Here is an 18,980-nt window from a genome sequence, read left to right on the forward strand (position 1 = left end):
AGGGCAGGAAGGCTTTGCAGAGGGATCTGGACAGGCTGGGTCGATGGGCTGAGGTCAACTGTATGAGGTTCAACAAGGCTCAGTGCTGGGTCCTGCTTTCCCTATGGGACATGACTGCAGTCGTTCATATGAATACTTCTATAAACTGCCATGAACATACTGAGTGGGAAAAGGTTCTTTTGGCCTTTATTTGGGCAGCAGCTGCCATTTCACTTGGCCAAAGGAATTTCCTACCAGGCTCCTGTATGATCCCTGAGATGTTGCCCTGGCTTTATGAACTTCTCCATTAGAGCTTGCAGTTGCCTGCAGGTATCTTGGGCCACCACTGGCAACGCCAATGTCACCAGGTATTTGCACCTGAACACCTCACTGCTGCCCTCCATCTGCATTAATTAGCAAGGGAGCTGAGAGAAGGAGCTCCCATGCAGGTGCCTATGTTGTGCACTCCTGGACAGAGGCCAGAGGAATCCCACCTCCTGTGGGTTTGTGGCAGGCATGGGAGGGAGCTGAGTCTCCTTCAAATACTAGGAATGGAAACGCAGGATGAGATGCTCCATGGACTCAGCTGAATCCCTTCCCTCAGCAGGGGTAAGGGAGATCCCTGCCTGCCACTGTCTGAGAGCCCTGTCTAACAATGAGACCAAAAAAGGTGATATTTAGATGGAACTTTGTCTCTGAGAGGAGAAATGACACTTGTGGAAAGAAGTGTCTCTCCCCAGGTGAGGGAGGGAACATGAGTGCTGCCTTCAGCCTGTTTCCCAGCAGGTTCCCGTGCAGCCCCAGGGACACCTGGAGGGAGCCCAGAGGGGGCAGAGAAAGTGCTGCCTTGGGCTGGTCCTCTGCTGCTGAGCTGGGCTGGGCTCCTGGCATGGAGGGAGCTCCTGGCAAGCGGGCAGCGCTGCAGAGAGACAGCTCTGCCCAGGAGCAGCTCCTCTGCAAAGGGCAGCAGGGCTGAGGGCACTGCCTGCAGGCAGCGAGGGGGGTGAGGGAAGTCAGAGAGAGGTTAAAGGCAGATGGGAGTGGGAGGACAGAGGAGAGCTCACTTGCAGAATAACCTTCACAGCCCTCTACCTGGTAAGTCTCTGCCTGCAGGGCCATGCAGCCCCAGCTCCTGGAAAGATCTCCTAAAGCTGGCACATCCCACAGCCTACGGGATCTGCCAGGAGGGCTCTCACAGTTTCCCCAGTGTAGAGAAAATGACTGGCTTTGGAGCAGGGCTTCCCTGCTGCACCATCAGAGGGACGGGGCATGTCGGCTGCCTTCACCCGGGGATGGCTGCAGAGTGTGAAGCTGGGGGTGCACCCAGGGGTGCCCAGGGCTGTCCTTCAGAGCAGGGCCCCTGCACCCCAGGGGCTGTGTGCTGGGGCAGGACCTTTGTCTCCTGCCAGGGTCAGCTCTCAGCTTACCTGGGGAGCTGCCAGCAGCAGTGCGGGGAGAAGCTGTGGGTGGAAGGAGCAACTGCTGGCAGGAGAGGGTCCTTCTGCTGTCAAGAGGGTGCTGCGTTGGTCAGGGCTGCTCACAGCTCCAGATCAGCCCCAGGGCATTTCTGAGGGGACTTTTCAAGGGGAAGGTCAAGGCAGGGACTACGTTAAAGATAAGGAGCTTTCCTGGCTTTGTGTTTTTCATTTCCTACTTGGAGGGCACGGGGAGTTGGAAAAAGGGATCTCTCAAGTTTGAAGAAGTCACCGAGACTCCTGAGCTGTAACTTTGAGTGATCAGTAGGTCTGCCAGAAACCTCCTAGAGTGCCTTCAGCCACTCCTCTGCCTATGGACAGCACCAGCATCACCTCTGCTGGACCCATCAGGGTGTTTCTTACCTGCGCTGTTCCATGCATGCAGGTCCATGCATGCAGCCAGTGCCCTGCAAACAGGCAGGTTTCTGTAGGGCCAGGGGGAGTGCACAGAGGTTGGGATGGGATCTGTGAGCACTGACAGGGAAAGACATGGGACAGGGAAACACCTCCCAGGAGGAAAATCTCCAGGCAGCAGAGATATGACCAGGGAATGAGAGGAAATGAAAACCAGAAACGTTGTGGGAGGGAGAATTCAGAAATCTCCCTATGATCCCCTCCAATGCAGACCCCTTCCCCCGAGAAAGCCCCCTCGCCTCCTGTCCCACCCAGCAAAGCCTCTGCCCTCAGGGCTGTGGGGTCCAAGGCGTGAACCACCTCCTCTGCAGCCAGAGCTCCAGCAGAGCCGTGCTGCAGCTCTCCAGCCACATGTCCATGTCCCTCTGCAGAGCACAGGGCTGAGAACAACAGCCCAGAGAATTTCATGTTGGGGAGGTGTTGTGCACAGCTGGGTGATGGTAACGCTGTCCTGAGTGCCCGGCTGCCTCTCCCTTTGCCTCTCTAAGCTCACTGCATTTTTCCTTGTTTCTCCACTTGTCTGTGATATTGTTAGTGTTATCTTGTTCCTGCTGACAGGGTGTCTGGGGAGGTGGAGTTTCAGCTGCAGAGTCACACACTGATCTTGTGTGTCCTTTCATGCAGGTGTTTCCACGAAAACAAGTGTCCCAGCTTTCCTCTAAGCTGTGGGACTGTGGGCAATGCAGTCAGAGCATCTAGGGAATGAACTGAATCTCCCTTACTCAAATGCCATCATTAGGACCCTTGGCTATCTCCTTGAGGTTTCCTTCCAAGCTGTGAGCTTCCCTCCAGGATGCAAACCTGTCCTATAGCATCTTGGTGTTATCTGAAAGCCCCACGTAGAAGCAGAGACATGCTACGACAGAGAAAATGCTGTTGGGTTTGTGAAATGAGCCCTGTGTGTCCCTGGCTAGAAGTGGGGTGCTGAGACCTTGAGAAAGGGTGAGGCATTTACCCTTTCTGTGGTGGATCCCTCTGCTCTCAGCAGAGCCAGGTGGTTTTCAAGGGTAACATGGGCGTGTGATCACCCTCCACCTCAGAAAGCTGTAAGCCCAGAGAAACTGGGAAGTGGACAGAGAGACCAGGACACCAGCTCCCCTTACTCTCCACTAAGCCACAGGCAACCCTCTTGCCTCACAGCACCCACTCCGTTCTCCCTGAGGCAGCAGAAATGCTGAGGGTTTCTGACATCCAAGAATACTCGCCAGGGGAGGTGGGGGGCAGCTATAAAAAACCCCTAAACCTCTCAAATTGCCTTTACCATGCCCATTCCTTTACCACAGGGAGTGCAGATGCTGGCAGGCCCTTCTGCGTTAGCAGTGGTTGCACAGGAAAAAGTTGAACACCAGGACTGGTCCCTGCCCCTACCCACTTCTGCATTGTGGGGCTGACTTATCAAAAGCCCTTGGGCAGATGCCCTGCTCTTCATCGCACACGTGGCCAGCACCAATGAGGGCTGCAGACACAGAGCTGAAGGAAGGTCTCAGAGAAAAAATGGGTGTCTGTGTGTAGCAGGGGGAGGGTCTATGGGAAATGGCTTTGATTTTTGTCAGAGAAGTCTTCTGTAAGCTGTGACTGACTTTTTCTCCTATGACAATGCCCCATGCACAGAGGCAGCAGATGTCCAATAGCAGCTCCATCACCCAGTTCCTCCTCCTGACATTTGCAGATACACGGGAGCTGCAGCTCTTGCACTTCTGGCTCTTCCTGGGCATCTACCTGGCTGCCCTGCTGGGCAATGGCCTCATCATCACTGCTGTAGCCTGCGACCACCGCCTCCACACCCCCATGTACTTCTTCCTCCTCAACCTCTCTGTTCTTGACCTGGGGTCCATCTCCACCACGGTCCCCAAAGCCATGGCCAGTTCCCTGTGGGACACCAGGGCCATCTCCTACACAGGATGTGCTGCCCAGGTCTTTCTGTTTGTCTTCTTCATGTCAGCAGAGTATTCTCTTCTCACCATCATGGCCTATGACCGCTATGTTGCCATCTGCAAACCCCTGCACTACGGGACCCTCCTGGGCAGCAGAGCTTGTCTCAGCATGGCAGCAGCTGCCTGGGGCAGTGGGTCTCTCACTGCTGTGCTGCACACGGCCAATACACTGACAATCCCCCTCTGCCATGGCAATGCCCTGGACCAGTTCTTCTGTGAAATCCCTCAGATCCTCAAGCTCTCCTGCTCACACACCTACCTCAGCGAGGTTGGGATTCTAGTGTTTTCTGTCTGTTTAGGATTTGGGTGTTTTGTTTTCATTGTGCTGTCCTATGTGCAGATCTTCAGGGCCGTGCTGAGGATCCCCTCTGAGCAGGGACGGCACAAAGCCTTTTCCACATGCCTCCCTCACCTGGCTGTGGTCTCCCTTTTTTTGATCACTGCCATGTTTACCTACCTGAAGCCCCCCTCCATCTCCTCTCCATCCCTGAATCTGGTGATGGCAGTTCTGTACTCGGTGGTGCCTCCAGCAGTGAATCCCCTCATCTACAGCATGAGGAACCAGGAGCTCAAAGATGCAGTGTGGAAACTGATAATGGGTGTTTTTCAGAAGTAACAAACTTGTGCATAGCAGTTGTAATGTAACCCATTACAGCCTCAGCCTGTCTTCTGTATTTTTTGTTGTTTGTGCTGGTTTTTTACCTGTGAGAATGGTGTCCTCCCAGTTTTAATTCACTGTCTGCTTTTCTTTTCTGACCGAGAGGCTGTGTAAATGAGGAGCCGTGCTTTCTGTGTGTTTAAACAAAATAAAGGGCCCTTCACTGACTTTTTTTTTTCCTGAGATCCTTCCTCCAAGGCCATTTTGGAGGTGCAGGGTCAGTTCCTTTGTGCAGAGTTGGAGGGGACAGGAATCCCGGCAGGGAGCACTGCCAGGGAGCACCAGCGCTTGCTCTTCCAGGGCTCTTCTCTTTCCGCTTCCACATTCTCTTTCTGATCCCTTGCGTTGGTGTAAGGCCTGAATGCTCTGGCAGCTTGGTCACAGTTGTGCTGCGTGGCAGTCCTGTGACCGCAGGCAGGGACAGGCAATGGGCACTTCTGTGACACGTCTGGCATCCATAACAGTGTTTCCATAAAGAAAGGTGATCTCCTGAGTACAGTGCCTGAAGGCTTAGGTCTTCTTTCAAAGTTGCTGTCAAGAACAAGCTCAAGAAAGTGCCCTGTTGAGGAAAACACCAGTGAACAGCTAAAGTGTGTGAGTGTGCAGGGCGGGGGCACGCAGCAGTGTCCCTTGCACAGCCAGGCCTCCAGGGACAGACTTGAAGGACCAGCAGAGCAGGGGCTGGTCTGTGACCTTGTTTGCTGGACACCCTGGGCAAGGTGCCCCAGGACAATCCTCACAGACCAGCCCCTTGCAACCGTCATTCCTAGCACTGGCCTCTCACCCCAGCTCGGAGAGGTTGTTTGTCCGTCCATGGAGGGACACTGAATGACTAGGTCAGAAGTCCATGTTTGCATTGTTCAGAGGAGACTTAAGCATGCACATCGTGTGCGTGTGGGGAGGTGAACCCGAGTGAGCACAAATGCCATCAGCCATTCCTAGAGGTGCCATGAAGGCCAGTGGGACAGACAGTGCCTCGAGGTCACTTCCCTTTGAGAGTAACGTCCCCTGGGAAACCAACCACCTGAATGCAGCACTGGGATGTGCTTCTGTCAACCGAGGTCCCTGTATCCATTCCTCACACCATGGGGCATCTCAGAGAGGTGCAGAGCAGGGCGATACACCACAGGGCTGAGGTGCCTCCCAGCCTCTGGGAGTGGCAAGAGGAGGCCAGAGAGTCACCGTGCCTGCTGCAGTGCACTGCCTCCACGTGTGCAAGGGAAGGACTCGTGCCTCTGAACACCCCTGTGTGCATGAGGAGTGCATGAGGCCAGCTGAGATGTGGACACGTCACAGGGCCCTGCCATTTCTGTGTGTGACTCCAGGAACAAACCCCACTGTCCCAGTGAGATTCATCTCACCTGCCTTGGAACAGGTCATTGCAAATGCTCCTGTCTGCTCACGTCACCCTTTCTGGATTGTGCCCTCAAATGTGTCAGAGCAGTCAGAGAGGTTCTGGGGTCCTTGCAAAAGGCAGATATGAAACCTTTCTTCCAGAAGGGCAAGAAGGAGGATTGGGAGAATTACAGGCTGGTCACCCTCTCCTCACTCCCTGGGAAGGTGATGGGCCAAATACCCCTGCAGCCATTTCCAGGCACTCATAGGACAAGAAAGGGACTGCGGAAGCTGTATCGGTCGGGGAAAGAAGGGGATGTTTTGTACCTAGACTTTAGCAAAGGTTTTGTCATGGTCTCCCATAGCCTCTGTACAGCCAGATTGGTGATATCTGGGCTGAAGAAATGGATGATGTGGTGGGTGAGGAGTTGGCTGGTGGATCAATCCCAAATGTCACCAGTGGTAGAGTCCTCCTGGCAGCCACTTACAAGTGGCATCCCTCAGTGCAAGCACTTGGGCCAACACTGCTGAATGTCTCCATTAACTGCCTGTACAATGTGACGGAGTGCCTATCAAGCTCCTTTGTGGATGATGCCAAATTGGGCAGGGCCCTTGAGCGACCTCATCTGGTTAACACTGCCTTTAGCAGGACAGCTGGACAGGATGATGTTCAGGGGTCTCCTCCAACCCGAGTTATTCTATGATTCAATGGATCTTTTCCTTGGAGAGCTTTCTGAAGACAGAACAGACAGAGGAAGAAGGAAAAACAGAGAGGCAGAAGTAGAGATATAAAAGGCACCAATATAAATGCAGCAGTTCCTCTGACAAACATTTCTCGACTCAAACCGTTGGTAGGAAATCTATGAGATAAATGTGATGAAACAAGCTTACTTTTATCTGCTCAGGTAATGGGCCACAAGGAGGATGATGGTTGGGTACGGTATCACGTGGTCAGTTGTGTCTCGGGAACTCATAATCCAGTAGGAAGCCAATGGCTGTGAAGGGGTCTGTGAGGTCACTTCTGCCTCTGGAGGTGATAGGCCAACAGCAGGAATGTGCCTGGGAAAGGGACTGTGAGGTCTCTTCTTGCTGAAACAGCTGATAGCTCAGCCCTTGACTCCTGGCGGGGGTATGTGCTTTTAAGCTTACATCTGCCAGGGTCTCTGGCAGGCCAGCAGAAGGCACCTGGTTGGCACATTGACTGGGAGATCCCCTCTGCCGAAGGACCTAGGCTCGCTCCAGGAAGGGGGCTTACATTTTGGTTGTCCTGTCTCTTCTGCCTGCGTACATGATGGGACAGCAGCAGGCACGCAGCTTGGTCGTGTCTATCCGAGAAGCTGAAAGGCTAGCAGCCTTGGGAGATGATGAGGTTACTTGTGTGTGGTCAGGTGACAGGCCAGCAGAAGGCTGATGGGTTGGGATGCCTGCTTGAAGGGTTGTTTCCCAGATGGTGGAGCTCTCCTTGGAGGCAGGAAACAGCAGGAGAGAGAAACCCTGCCACACAGTGCAGCTTGGATGGTGGAGATTGGGCATGAGAAGGAAGAAATGTCACTCAAAGGGTAGTGCAGTGGTACATGAAGTCCTCCAGAAGGAGTATGAGATCAGTCCATGTCTTTGTGTTTCAAGGAACAGAGTGTGAGGGTGGACAGATTTCAGTGAATGTATGGAAATGTCGGGGTGAGAGCAAAGTGAGGAAGCGAGATGGGTGTCTCCAGCCTGCAGGGCAAAAGAAGCAGCTGTGGGACAGCGTAGGACAACCTGTGGTGGAGATGGCAAAGAGTGCTGGCAAGGCTGGAAGTCATCAAGAGAACCCAAGGTTTTTCCCCTTGACTATGGCAATCGCCTGTGCCACCAAGGCCTATGAGGAGACTTGTTGTCCTAAGGCACTGGGGCCTCACTGCCTCCTTGCACACCCCCAGCAGGGCTGGGAACTGTCATAGCGTTGTCCTTCCCTCAGCACCACACACCCCACATCCCACTGCCCCAGGAAGAGCCCTGAGCACTGTGTGAAGGACAGGAGCTGCCTTCCCCGGGGCTGGGGGTCACAGCTTGGCCTTTCTGCTTCATAGAACAAAGCCAGGGTTTTCTCAGCATCTCAGCTGCCTGCACAGTGCCTTTGCCTACCTGTCATCATGGCCTCCAGTTGTCTGCTCTAACGAGTCCCTGGGGAGGCTTTGTCAGTAATGGCCCTCAGTGGGGCTCATTAATGCTTCAAGGTACTTTGGGTTTGGCTTTTGGTGTTGACTCTTTGAGAGGTTTGTGCAATCTCCTCTCAGTACCTGAGGTTCCAAGACTCAGCACCAAATGCACCATGGGGCTCATTAAAATAAAGCAAGCCCTAATGAGCCCTAATGTGCCTTCCTCTAATTTTCTTCAAGTCTTCAAGATTTGTACAGATAATTTCGGCTGTTTCCCAATGTACTTATACACAAAGATTTCATATAGCTTCTAATAAAAAGTTTTAATTGAAAAGGCTGTATTTTATTACTTTTCAGTTTAGAGACGAGGTGATGGCAGCATTCTCCAGTAGATCTTGATCCAGGGTCTCTCCTAAGGAGGTCTGGACTGGTAGGGGAAGCTGTCCCTTGACACAGTATGGACACCCTCCCACCTCACCTCCCCAACCCCACCATTTCTCTCATTGCCCACCTGCATCTTTTCCTTACATCAGACTTCTCCACTGAGGGCTGCAGCTGGATGGTACAGCTCCTTTGTGCCAACTCCCACCTGCTTTCCTTAGAGAACTGGCTGCACACAGGCACAGATTGTTTTTCCTATTTGCAAGCAAAGAAAAATAAGTCATGATATATTTTCATCCACAATAAAACACACCCTGCAACCACATGCTTACTACAGGCTGCCTCTAATGAGGTTGCCTTTCTACAAGGGATAGTCTTTTGAGAAATGTTGTAGGGAGGTAGATACAAAAAGGTAGAAATATAGACAGTTAAGGAGTTGGCTAGAGAGACAAATAGTCTACTTAATGCAGGGCAAGCTTTTAACTCCCTGCTGTCACAGCAGCAGCTGGATGGGTGACAGGAATGTGAATGAACAAAGAGTAAGGGGAGGAGAAAACTGGAGCGTAATGGAGAGTGCCTTTGTCTAGACAGTCTGCTGGAAAGATGACTTTAGAAATGGTCATTGTATCAAATATCACCATTTATATGGTCAAATATATGAAAGACTAGAGAAATTAAATACACCGTAGAGATATATAACAGGCAGAATAGCAGTAAAAAAGTTACACTGGAAGATCAACATTTCTTTTGAATATCCCTTTTGAAATGTCACGGGATTGGTAGAGGTCTCTTGTGAGTGAGGACAAGCAAGTGTTGCACCCATCTTTGAAAGAGGCCAAAAGTGCAACCGCAGGCACCACAGGCTGTACGAGGTCACGTTGGTGAGGCGTGTGCCATCAATGAGAGTCTTCCTGGGTGAAATTTCTGGGCACCCAGATGAGAAGAATGTGTCCAAGAACTATCAGCATGGACTTACCAAAGGTAAACCATGCCTCACCACCCTGATTGCCTTCATGACGAAGGAACTGCATTTGTGCGTGAAGAGAGAAAGGCGACCATCATTTACCTCATCTTAGGCAAGAATTTTGGCATGGTCTCCCTCAATATTCCCGTACACAAGTTAGGCCATTACAGTCTGGATGGGCAGACAAACAGATGGGTGAAAGACCAGTTGGATGATGAGGCTGAGAAAGCAGCGGTGAAGGGGTCATACCCTACCTGGAGGCCAATGCGACGTACTGGGGCCTTATGGGGCAGCACAGGGGACTTTTCTGGGCCCTTTGCAGTTTAACATCTGTATCCATGACCCAGAGGAGGCAACTCTCACCACATTTGCCAATGACTCTAAATGGGGAGGAACATTCCTGTGCCTTAGGGAAGCCGTTCAGGGGAGACATGACAGGCGGGAGGACTGTCCTGTCAGGAACTTCAAGGAATGGATGAAGGACAAAGGCCACGTGTACTGGTTTTGGCTGGGATAGAGTTAAATTACTTCATGGTAGCTTGTATGGGGCTGTGTTTTGGATTTGTGATGAGAACAGTGTTGATAACACAGGGATGTTTTTGGTCCTGCTGAGCAGTGCTTGCACAGCATCAAGGCCTTTTCTGGTTCTCACACCGCTCCACCAGTGAGTAGGCTGGGGCTGCACAAAAAGTCGTGAGGGGACACAGTTAGTACAGCTGACCCCAAGTGACGAAAGGGATACTCCAGACCATATGACATCATGCTCAGCAATAAAAGTGGGTGGGGGTAGAGGGTGGTGGTTGGCAGGGGGGCTGCTGCTTGGGGATTGGCTGGACATCAGTCGGTTGGTGGTGAGCAATTGTCTTCCTTTGCATCACTTGTTTTTCTTGGGTTTTCTTTTCCTCCCTCTTCTCCTGCTGTTACACTGCTGATTCTCTCCCCCATCCCACTGGGGGTGTAGAGGGGGAGTGAGCAAGCAACTCCATGGGTGATTATTTGCTGGCCGTGGTCAATCCACAACTAACTTCTAGCCCAGTGTCATCCTTTCTGGCCTTTCCTTTGACCCACACACACAAGCTCCCACCTAACCTGTTGCATGTCCCATAGAGGAGCTCCACATATCGGAGTAGCCCATTCATCACACAGGACATCCCCCCTCATTGTCTTCCCTGTCGGTCTCACCTAAATATGCTGTATCTCCATCCACCACAAAAGCCGTGGAAGCTGTCCTTCCCCATCTCAGCTCTTACTCCACTGCGGTTACAGCTTTCTGATGGCACACAGGGCTCCAGCTCCTCTTGTCTGTGCCCCAGGCTGTGGGCTTTGGTGCACATTTGGGCTGCAGCCCCTCAGCTGGGGCACCAGGGCCAAGGGCACACTTGTCACATGGGATTCTGGTCCCAAGAGCCTGGGACCCCTTGTGTGAAAAGGCTTTGCTTCCCAGCAGAGGAGTGCTGGAGTGGATGGCAGGTGGCAAGATAATGATGAACGAGGTTCCCACAACGAGGGCAAAAGCTGCAGTCCCCAGGGCCAGAGAGAAACAGGCCTGGGCTGTGCAGCCCTGGCAGGAGAGGGGTTTGCTGTCCCAGGTGACTCTGCAGCACTGTGGGACCTGTGACAGAGGTAAAGCCGATCTCCAAGAAGGAAAAGCTGCTGCTAAGAAAGTCCCTGTGGGACTTTCTATCCAGCCAGACTGTGGATATCATGCTGGGGGCCAGCCGGCTAGCTAGCAGCTCTGCAGAGAAGGACCCTGGGGTCCTGGAGGAGAACTACAGAATCACAGAATGATGTAATGGTTCACGTTGGAAGGCACCTCTGGAGGTCGTCTGGTCTAACCTCCGGAAAAGTTGTTGACCTACTAAAGCAAGTCCAGAAAAGGGCCACAAAGCTGCTTTAAGGGACTGGAGAATCTTTTGTAGGAGGAAAGTCTGAGAGAGCTGGGACTGTTCAGCCTAGACAAGAAAAGGCTCGGGGGGGGCTCTTATTAATGAGTGTAAATACCTGATGGGATGGGGCAAAGAAGACAAGGGAGCCAAGCTCTTCTCAGTAGTTCCCAGTGGCAAGACAAGGGGTGATGGACACAGCCATACACTCATGAAATTCCATCTGAACACAAGAAAGCACTTTTTGCCCGTTAGGGTGGTCAAAAACTGGAAGATGTTTCCCAGAGAAGGTGTGGAGTCTCCATCCATGACAATATTTCCCTTGACTGCAAATACTGTGGGATCCTGTGGAGAGGACCCCTGCTGGAGCAGAGAAAAAATGTAAGGAGGAAGGAGCAGCAGAAATGTTAGGTACTGACCATAACCCCCCATTCCCAATCCCCCCTGCTCCTCTCCAGGTTTGGCTGGGTAGAAGAATTGGGAATGGAGGAACTTGAGCCTGGAAAAAAGGGTTGTGGGGGTTGGGGAATGGTCTTTAATATTTTTGTCATAGTTTCTCACCTTCCAAATCTATTTTAATTGACAATAAATTAAACTGATCTTCCGCAAGTCAACTCTTCTTTGCCCACAAAGAGAGGCTAAGAGTGCTGGGATTATGAGAAATCCCTGAGAGCCAAACACTGGAGCAAGGTCCCAGGCCAGTTGGTGGCCTCTCAATCAATGGAGATTTTCAAAATTTGTTGAAGGAGGGCTGTGAGCACCTCACCTAGCTGGAGCTGTCTGAGAACGGGCTTGGCTGGCAGCCCAGATGTGGCAAAAGCAATGGGACGTAGTGTGTGATGAGTGTCAGAGTGAAAGTAGCTTCCTTTTTGTTGATAATGGCAGTGGAGTTGGGTATCCCTGAGCCCCAGAGGAGGCCAGAGGTGACCATGCAGCAAAGGTCACTGCTCAGGACTGGAGTGCATGGCCAGAGGTGGAAATGGCCAGGGTGTGGGACCAGCCTGGGACAGTCATTCTGGGACAGCTTCCCCTGGGTTCCTGGGTCCCCCAGGGAACATGGCACAGATTAGGCTCCTCTCTTCTGCACCTTTGATGCCTTGCTTGCTTCACCATGACACCTGCTCCTGTACTATGAGCACCCTGCTGTGTGCCCCCACCCTGCACACTCACACAGCTTAGCTCTACACTGGCGTTTTCCTCTGCTGGGCACTTTCTAACCAAGCCCAATCCCTCTTCCTAATTCCGCAATACAACACTCCAGGCTGGGCTGGCCCCATGGCAGTGCCCACCGCAGGGTGCTACAGAGCTCTGAGCACCCACAGCACAGCCCCAGCCCCTCTGAAGGGCACAGCAGCTCTTGGGGGGCAGAGGAGGGTCAGCCTCCCCATACGCCACAGGGCTGGAGCATGAGGAGACAGAGGCCAGTGTCTCCCTGTGTCCCCCTGCTCTTTTCTCCAGGAGATCCTTACTGGCCACTGCTGGCAGCCCGTCTGTGCCAAGTCCTCTCCGCAGCACAAGACTCCTGACCCTGGGACTCCTCTGGCTGCTCCTGCTGCCCCAGTGACAGAGCAGCCTGTCCCAAGCTGCTGCATGCAGAAATAAGTTTCTCTGTGTCATCAGTTTCCCCCTGGAACTAGAGAGTTGTGCCTTTGCTCTTCTGCAGGGGTCATCCATGGCTCTAGAGAGCCTTTCCCCAGGGGACTGTGCCTGTGCTGGCCTGATCGGATGCTTCTGCCCCCTTCCCATGCTCCCTGCAGGGCCCCAAGCTGGTGGTGCTGCTCTGCAGAGCCAGCAGGCTGTGGTGCATGGGAGCCACGGGGAGACAGTCCCAGGAAGATCCCTGCTGATCATCACCATCTCCAGGGGCACTGGCACCCACAAGGGAATGCTCAGTCCAGGTCTCCTTCCCTAATTCATCATCCCATGCCCTCCTTCCTTCAGCCCATGGAGAACCCAAGCACAGCAGCATGGCCTTACAGGGACAATTTCTTCAGTCGATTCCTGACCTCAGCTTTGGAAGAAGGGCCAGACCTCCAGACACCGGCACTGAGGAAACACCCTTTTATTAAAGTGATGTGACATGGGAGGGCAGCTGTGCCATTGTGCTAGACACATGTGCAAAGACCTCTGGTTCAGACAGAGTGGGTTCATGCCTCTGGAGAAGCAGAAGGGATGCAGACATTTCTGGGCAAATATGATCATCACAGATAAAATACTGAAAGCAGAGGAGGTTCCCCAGATATGCTGGATATCGCTGGTGAAGAGACGGAGGCAGCTTATTGCTGCTGAAAGACGACTGATTGAATCAGCTTCTTCAGTGCATCTTTGAGCTCCTGGTTCCTCATGCTGTAGATGAGGGGGTTCACTGCTGGAGGCACCACCGAGTACACAACAGCCACCACCAGATCCAGGGATAGGGGGGAGATGGAGGGGGGCTTCAGGTAGGTGAAGATGGCAGTACTGAGAAACAGGGAGACCACAGCCAGATGAGGGAGGCACGTAGAAAAGGCTTTGTGCCGTCCCAGCTCAGAGGGGATCCTCAGCATGGCCCTGAAGATCTGCACATAGGACAGCACAATGAATATAAAACAGCCAAATGCAAAACAGAAAGAAAACACAAGAAGCCCAACTTCCCTGAGGTAGGAACATGAGCAGGAGAGCTTGAGGATCTGAGGGATTTTACAGAAGAACTGGTCCAGGGCATTGCCTTGGCAGAGGGGTATGGAAAATGTATTGGCCATGTGCAGCACAGCACTGAGAAACCCACTGCCCCAGGCAGCTGCTGCCATTTTCCAACAAGCTCTGCTGCCCAGGAGGGTCCCGTAGTGCAGGGGTTTGCAGATGGCCAGATAACGATCGTATGCCATTACTGTGAGGAGAGAATACTCTGCTGTGATCAAGAAGAGGAAGAAAAAGACTTGGGCAGCACATCCTGTGTAGTAGATGGCCCTGGTGTCCCACAGGGAATTGGCCATGGATTTGGGGACAGTGGTGGAGATGGAGCCCAGGTCAAGAACAGAGAGGTTGAGGAGGAAGAAGTACATGGGGGTGTGGAGGCGGTGGTCGCAGGCTACAGCAGTGATGATGAGGCCGTTGCCCAGGAGGGCAGCCAGGTAGATGCCCAAGAAGAGCCAGAAGTGCAAGAGCTGCAGCTGCCGTGTGTCTGTAAATGCCAGGAGGAGGAACTGGGTGATGGAGCTGCTGTTGGACATCTGCTACCTCTGGGTGTGGAGTACTGAACAAGGAGGAAAGGACAGTGACAAGTTAGGGGAGACTTCTCTGAGGGAAACCAAAGCCATTTCCATACTACGCACTCCCTGTCACTATTCCATTTCTGTGAGATCTTCATTCAGCTCTGTGGCTGGAGCTCTGGGTGGTGCTGGCTGAGTGTGCCAGGAGGAGCAGGGCCTCTGCCTGCTGGCTGCCGTGGAGTCAGCCCTGCTCTGCAGCAGTGGGTTCATGGGAATGGTGTGGGCAGTCCTGGTAGTTGAATTTGTCAGATAAAACAGCTCCCAATGCAGAAGGGCTTGTCAGTACCTGCACTGCCATTGCTAAGAAACCACAATCGCAAAAGTGTTTGAGAGAGAGAGGGTTTTTCACAGCTCTCTCCCATCTCAGCTGGAGGTTTTCTGGGATTTCAGAAACCCTCATCATTTCTGCTGCACTCAGGGAGAGCAAAGGGAGCCCTGCGAGGCCAGAGGATTGCCTGTGGGTTAGTGCAGAGTGAGGGGAGCTGCTCTGTCCCTCTGTCTTGTTCCCAGCTGCCCTCTGCTTGTCCCTTTCTGAGACAGAGGGTTATCACACTCACACGTTAACCTGAAAAGACACCAGGCACTGCTGAGAGCAGAGAAATCCACTGCCGAGCACTACGTGTCTCACCTTTTCTCAAGGTCTCAGCACCCCACTTGTACCCAAGGACACACAGGGTTCATTTCACCAACCCAGCAGCATTTCCTTGGTCATAGCATCTCTGTGCTTCTCCATGGGGCATTCAGGTAACGCCAAGATGCTATAGGACAGATTTGCATCCTGGAGGGCAGCTCAGTGCTTGGAAGGACACCCCAAGGAGATAGCCAAGGGTCCTAATGATGGTATCTCAGTAAGGGAGAGTCAGCTCATTCGCTGGGGAATGACACAGAGTGCATTGCCCACAGCCCCACAGGTTAGAGGACAGCTTGGACACTTCATTCCCATGGACTCACCTGCGTGGGAGGAATCACAAGAGCAGTGGCAGTGCCTGACTCGGCTGCTGCAGCTCCCATCCCCAGAGAGCCTGACAGCAAGAACAAGAAAACAATCACAGACTGGTGGAGAAACAAGGAGAAATGCAGTGATGGTCTAGCTGAGAGAGGCACGTGGAGAGACAGCCGGGCACTCAGGACAGCGTTACCCTCACCCAGCTGTGCACAACACCTCCCAGACACTCACATTACTGGGCAGTTGCTCTCAGCCCTGTGCTCTGCAGAGGGACATGGACACGTGGCTGGAGAGCTGCAGCACGGCTCTGCTGGAGCTCTGGCTGCAGAGGAGGTGGTTCACGCCTTGGACCCCACAGCCCTGAGGGCAGAGGCTTTGCTGGCTGGGACAGGAGGCGAGGGGGCTTGCTCAGAAGAAGGCGTCTGCATTGGAGGGGATCATAGGGAGATTTCTGAATTCTCCCTCCCACAACATTTCTGGTTTTCATTTCCTCTCATTCCCTGATCATATCTCAGCTGCCTGGAGATTTTCCTCCTGGGAGGTGTTTCCCTGTCCCATGTCTTTCCCTGTCAGTGCTCACAGATCCCATCCCAACCTCTGTGCACTCCCCCTGGCCCTACAGAAACCTGCCTGTTTGCAGGGCACTGGCTGCATGCATGGTCCTGTTTGCAGGTGGAAAAGGGCAGGGAAGAAACACCCTGATGGGTGCAAAACAGGTGAAGCTGGTGCTGTCCATAGGCAGAGGAGTGGCTGAAGGCACTCTAGGAGGTTTCTGGCAGACCTACTGTTCACTCAGAGTTACAGCTCAGGAGTCTCAGTGACTTCTTCAAACTTGAGAGATCCCTTTTTCCACCTCCCCGTGCCCCCCAAATAGGAAATGAAAAACACAAATTCAGGAAAGCTCCTTATCTTTAACGTAGTCCCTGCATTGACCTTCCCCTTGAAAAGTCCCCTCAGAAATGCCCTGGGGGTGATCTGGAGCTGTGAGCAGCCCTGACCAACGCAGCAGCCTATTGACAGCAGAAGGACCCTCTCCTGCCAGCAGTTGCTTCTTCCACCCACAGCTTCTCCCCCCACTGCTGCTGGCAGCTCCCCAGGTAAGCTGAGAGCTGACCCTGGCAGGAGACAAAGGTCCTGCCCCAGCACACAGCCCCTGGGGTGCAGGGGCCCTGCTCTGAAGGACAGGGCACCCCTGGGTGCACCCCCAGCTTCACACTCTGCAGCCATCCCCGGGTGAAGGCAGCCGACATGCCCCGTCCCTCTGATGGTGCAGCAGGGAAGCCCTGCTCCAAAGCCAGTCATTTTCTCTGCACTGGGGAAACTGTGAGAGCCCTCCTGGCAGATCCCGTAGGCTGTGGGATGTGCCAGCTTTAGGAGATCTTTCCAGGAGCTGCAGGTGCAATGCCCTGCAGGCAGAGACTTACCACGTAGAGGGCTGTGAAGATTATTCTGCAAGTGAGCTCTCCTCTGTCCTCCCACTCCCATCTGCCTTTAACCTCTCTCTTACTTCCCTCACCCCCCTCAGTGCCTGCAGGCAGTGCCCTCAGCCCTGCTGCCCTTTGCAGAGGAGCTGCTCCTGGGCAGAGCTGTCTCTCTGCAGCGCTGCCCGCTTGCCAGGAGCTCCCTCCATGCCAGGAGCCCAGCCCAGCTCAGCAGCAGAGGACCAGCCCAAGGCAGGACTTTCTCTGCCCCCTCTGGGCTCCCTCCAGGTGTCCCTGGGGCTTCAGGGGAACCTGCTGGGAAACAGGCTGAAGGCAGCACTCATGTTCCCTCCCTCACCTGGGGAGAGACACTTCTTTCCAGCAGAGTCATTTCTCCTCTCAGAGACAAAGTTCCATCTAAATATGACCTTTTTTGGTCTCATTGTTAGACAGCACTCTCAGACAGTGGCAGGCAGGGATCTCCCTTACCCCTGCTGAGGGAAAGGATTCAGCTGAGTCCATGGAGCATCTCATCCTGCGTTTCCATTCCTAGTATTTGAAGGAGACTCAGCTCCCTCCCATGCCTGCCACAAACCCACAGGAGGTGGGATTCCTCTGGCCTCTGTCCAGGAGTGCACAACATAGGCACCTGCATGGGAGCTCCTTCTCTCAGCTCCCTTGCTAATTAATGCAGATGGAGGGCAGCAGTGAGGTGTTCAGATGCAAATACCTGGTGACAGGTGAGTTGCCAGTGGTGGTCCAAGATACCTGCAGGCAACTGCAAGGTCTAATGGAGAAGTTCATAGAGACAGGGCAACATCTCAAGGATCATACATGAGCCTGGTAGGAAATTCCTTTGGCCAAGTGAAATGACAGCTGCTGCCCAAATAAAGGCCAAAAGAACCTTTTCCCACTCAGTATGTTCATGGCAGTTTATAGAAGTGTTCATATGAACGACTGCAGTCATGTCCCATAGGGAGAGCAGGACCCGGCACTGAGCCTTGTTGAACCTCATACAATTGACCTCAGCCCATCGACCCAGCCTGTCCAGATCCCTCTGCAGAGCCTTCCTGCCCTCAGGCAGATCAACGCTCCCGCACAACTTGGTGTTGTCTGCAACCTTACTGAGGGTGCACTCAATGCCCTCATCCAGATCACTGATAAAGATATTAAAGAGAACTGGCCCCAGTACTGAGCCCTGGGGAACACCACTTGTGACCGGCCGCCAACTGGATTTAACTCCAGTCACCACAACTCTTTGGGCCTGGCCATCCCGCCAGGTTGTTTTCCCAGAGAAGCTCATGCTCGTCCAAGCCATGAGCAGCCAGTTTCTGCAGGAGAATGCTGTGGGAAACATTGTCAAAGGCTTTACTAAAGGCTAGGCAGACAACATCCACAGCCTTTCCCTCATCCACTAAGTGCATCACCTTGTCGTAGAAGGAGATCAAGTTAATTGTGCTACCGGTTTATTTGCACTGTACAATTAAAAGTAAATTGTATCCCATCCCAGGTAGAAGCAAGTTTTCTGTTCTCCTCCGCCTGCAGCGGCACCATAAAGAACATATCTTTTACATCTCCTACCACCATCTGGGGGTGAGTGGCAGCTTGGAAGGTGGCAGTTAATGTAGCCGCGTGCGGGACGGCAGCTGTAGGAGGAGCGGTGTTTGCATTTGAGTTTCTGTAGTCTATAGTTAGGCACCATCTCCCATCTGCTTTTTAACTGGTCACACTGGGGAATTATATGGGGAGTGTGTTCGGGAGGTAATGTGTCTTTTTTCTAGGTCAGCTGTGACCTCCACAATACCCATCCCAGCAGCGGCAGAGAGAGGAGAGTGAGGGACATGGGTTATTGTTGAGTCAGGCAGCGTGGGGGCAGCTCACAGCAGTGAACTATGCCAGTTCACTGACACCCATGGGGAGCTGCTCATTTTCACTCCGCTAACCAAGGACACTCCCGGCAGCCACAAGACCAAACGCCACTGTCCAGTCCTTTCCAAACTCGTCCTTGTCATACCTCAAAGCCCAAACCATTTTCCTTCCCTGAAACTACTGCTAACTGGTGCCTTGATATCCTTTTCTCCCCTGGCAATCACCAGTTTACTTTAGCTATGGGGAACATTTCACTTTGGCCTGTAAATCCTGTTATTTAACCCTTTCTTGGCCAGGGTTAATGTTAGTTGTTTGGGAATCCAAACTTGAAA

The 18,980-nt window shown here is 53.0% G+C and overlaps 2 protein-coding genes across 2 annotated transcripts; one reads left to right on the forward strand and one right to left on the reverse strand.

Moving 5' to 3' along the window:
• The first annotated feature begins 3,488 nt into the window (after positions 1-3,488).
• On the forward strand, positions 3,489-6,499 carry LOC142403910 (olfactory receptor 14C36-like). The gene is made up of 3 exons (XM_075490211.1): positions 3,489-4,414; positions 5,900-6,020; positions 6,161-6,499. The coding sequence occupies exons 1-3, from the start codon at positions 3,489-3,491 to the stop codon at positions 6,497-6,499; spliced, it is 1,386 nt and encodes a 461-aa protein (XP_075346326.1).
• Positions 6,500-13,437: 6,938 nt separating this feature from the next.
• LOC142403911 (olfactory receptor 14J1-like) lies at positions 13,438-14,373 on the reverse strand. The gene has a single exon (XM_075490212.1). It carries the CDS (start codon positions 14,371-14,373, stop codon positions 13,438-13,440), a length of 936 nt encoding a protein of 311 aa, XP_075346327.1.
• Between the last annotated feature and the right edge of the window lie 4,607 nt (positions 14,374-18,980).

This window comes from Mycteria americana, unplaced genomic scaffold (genome assembly GCF_035582795.1).
Source record: "Mycteria americana isolate JAX WOST 10 ecotype Jacksonville Zoo and Gardens unplaced genomic scaffold, USCA_MyAme_1.0 Scaffold_46, whole genome shotgun sequence".
NCBI lineage: Eukaryota > Metazoa > Chordata > Aves > Ciconiiformes > Ciconiidae > Mycteria > Mycteria americana.

Excerpts from the sequence above, each read along its gene's own strand:
- LOC142403910 (XM_075490211.1), top strand. The coding sequence starts at position 3,489 with ATGTCCAATAGCAGCTCCATCACCCAGTTCCTCCTCCTGACATTTGCA. Across the intron at positions 4,415-5,899 it reads ATAATGGGTGTTTTTCAGAA|AGCAGTCAGAGAGGTTCTGG; the intron begins GTAACAAACTTG and ends CAAATGTGTCAG. Across the intron at positions 6,021-6,160 it reads TCTCCTCACTCCCTGGGAAG|CCTCTGTACAGCCAGATTGG; the intron begins GTGATGGGCCAA and ends GGTCTCCCATAG.
- LOC142403911 (XM_075490212.1), bottom strand. The coding sequence starts at position 14,373 with ATGTCCAACAGCAGCTCCATCACCCAGTTCCTCCTCCTGGCATTTACA.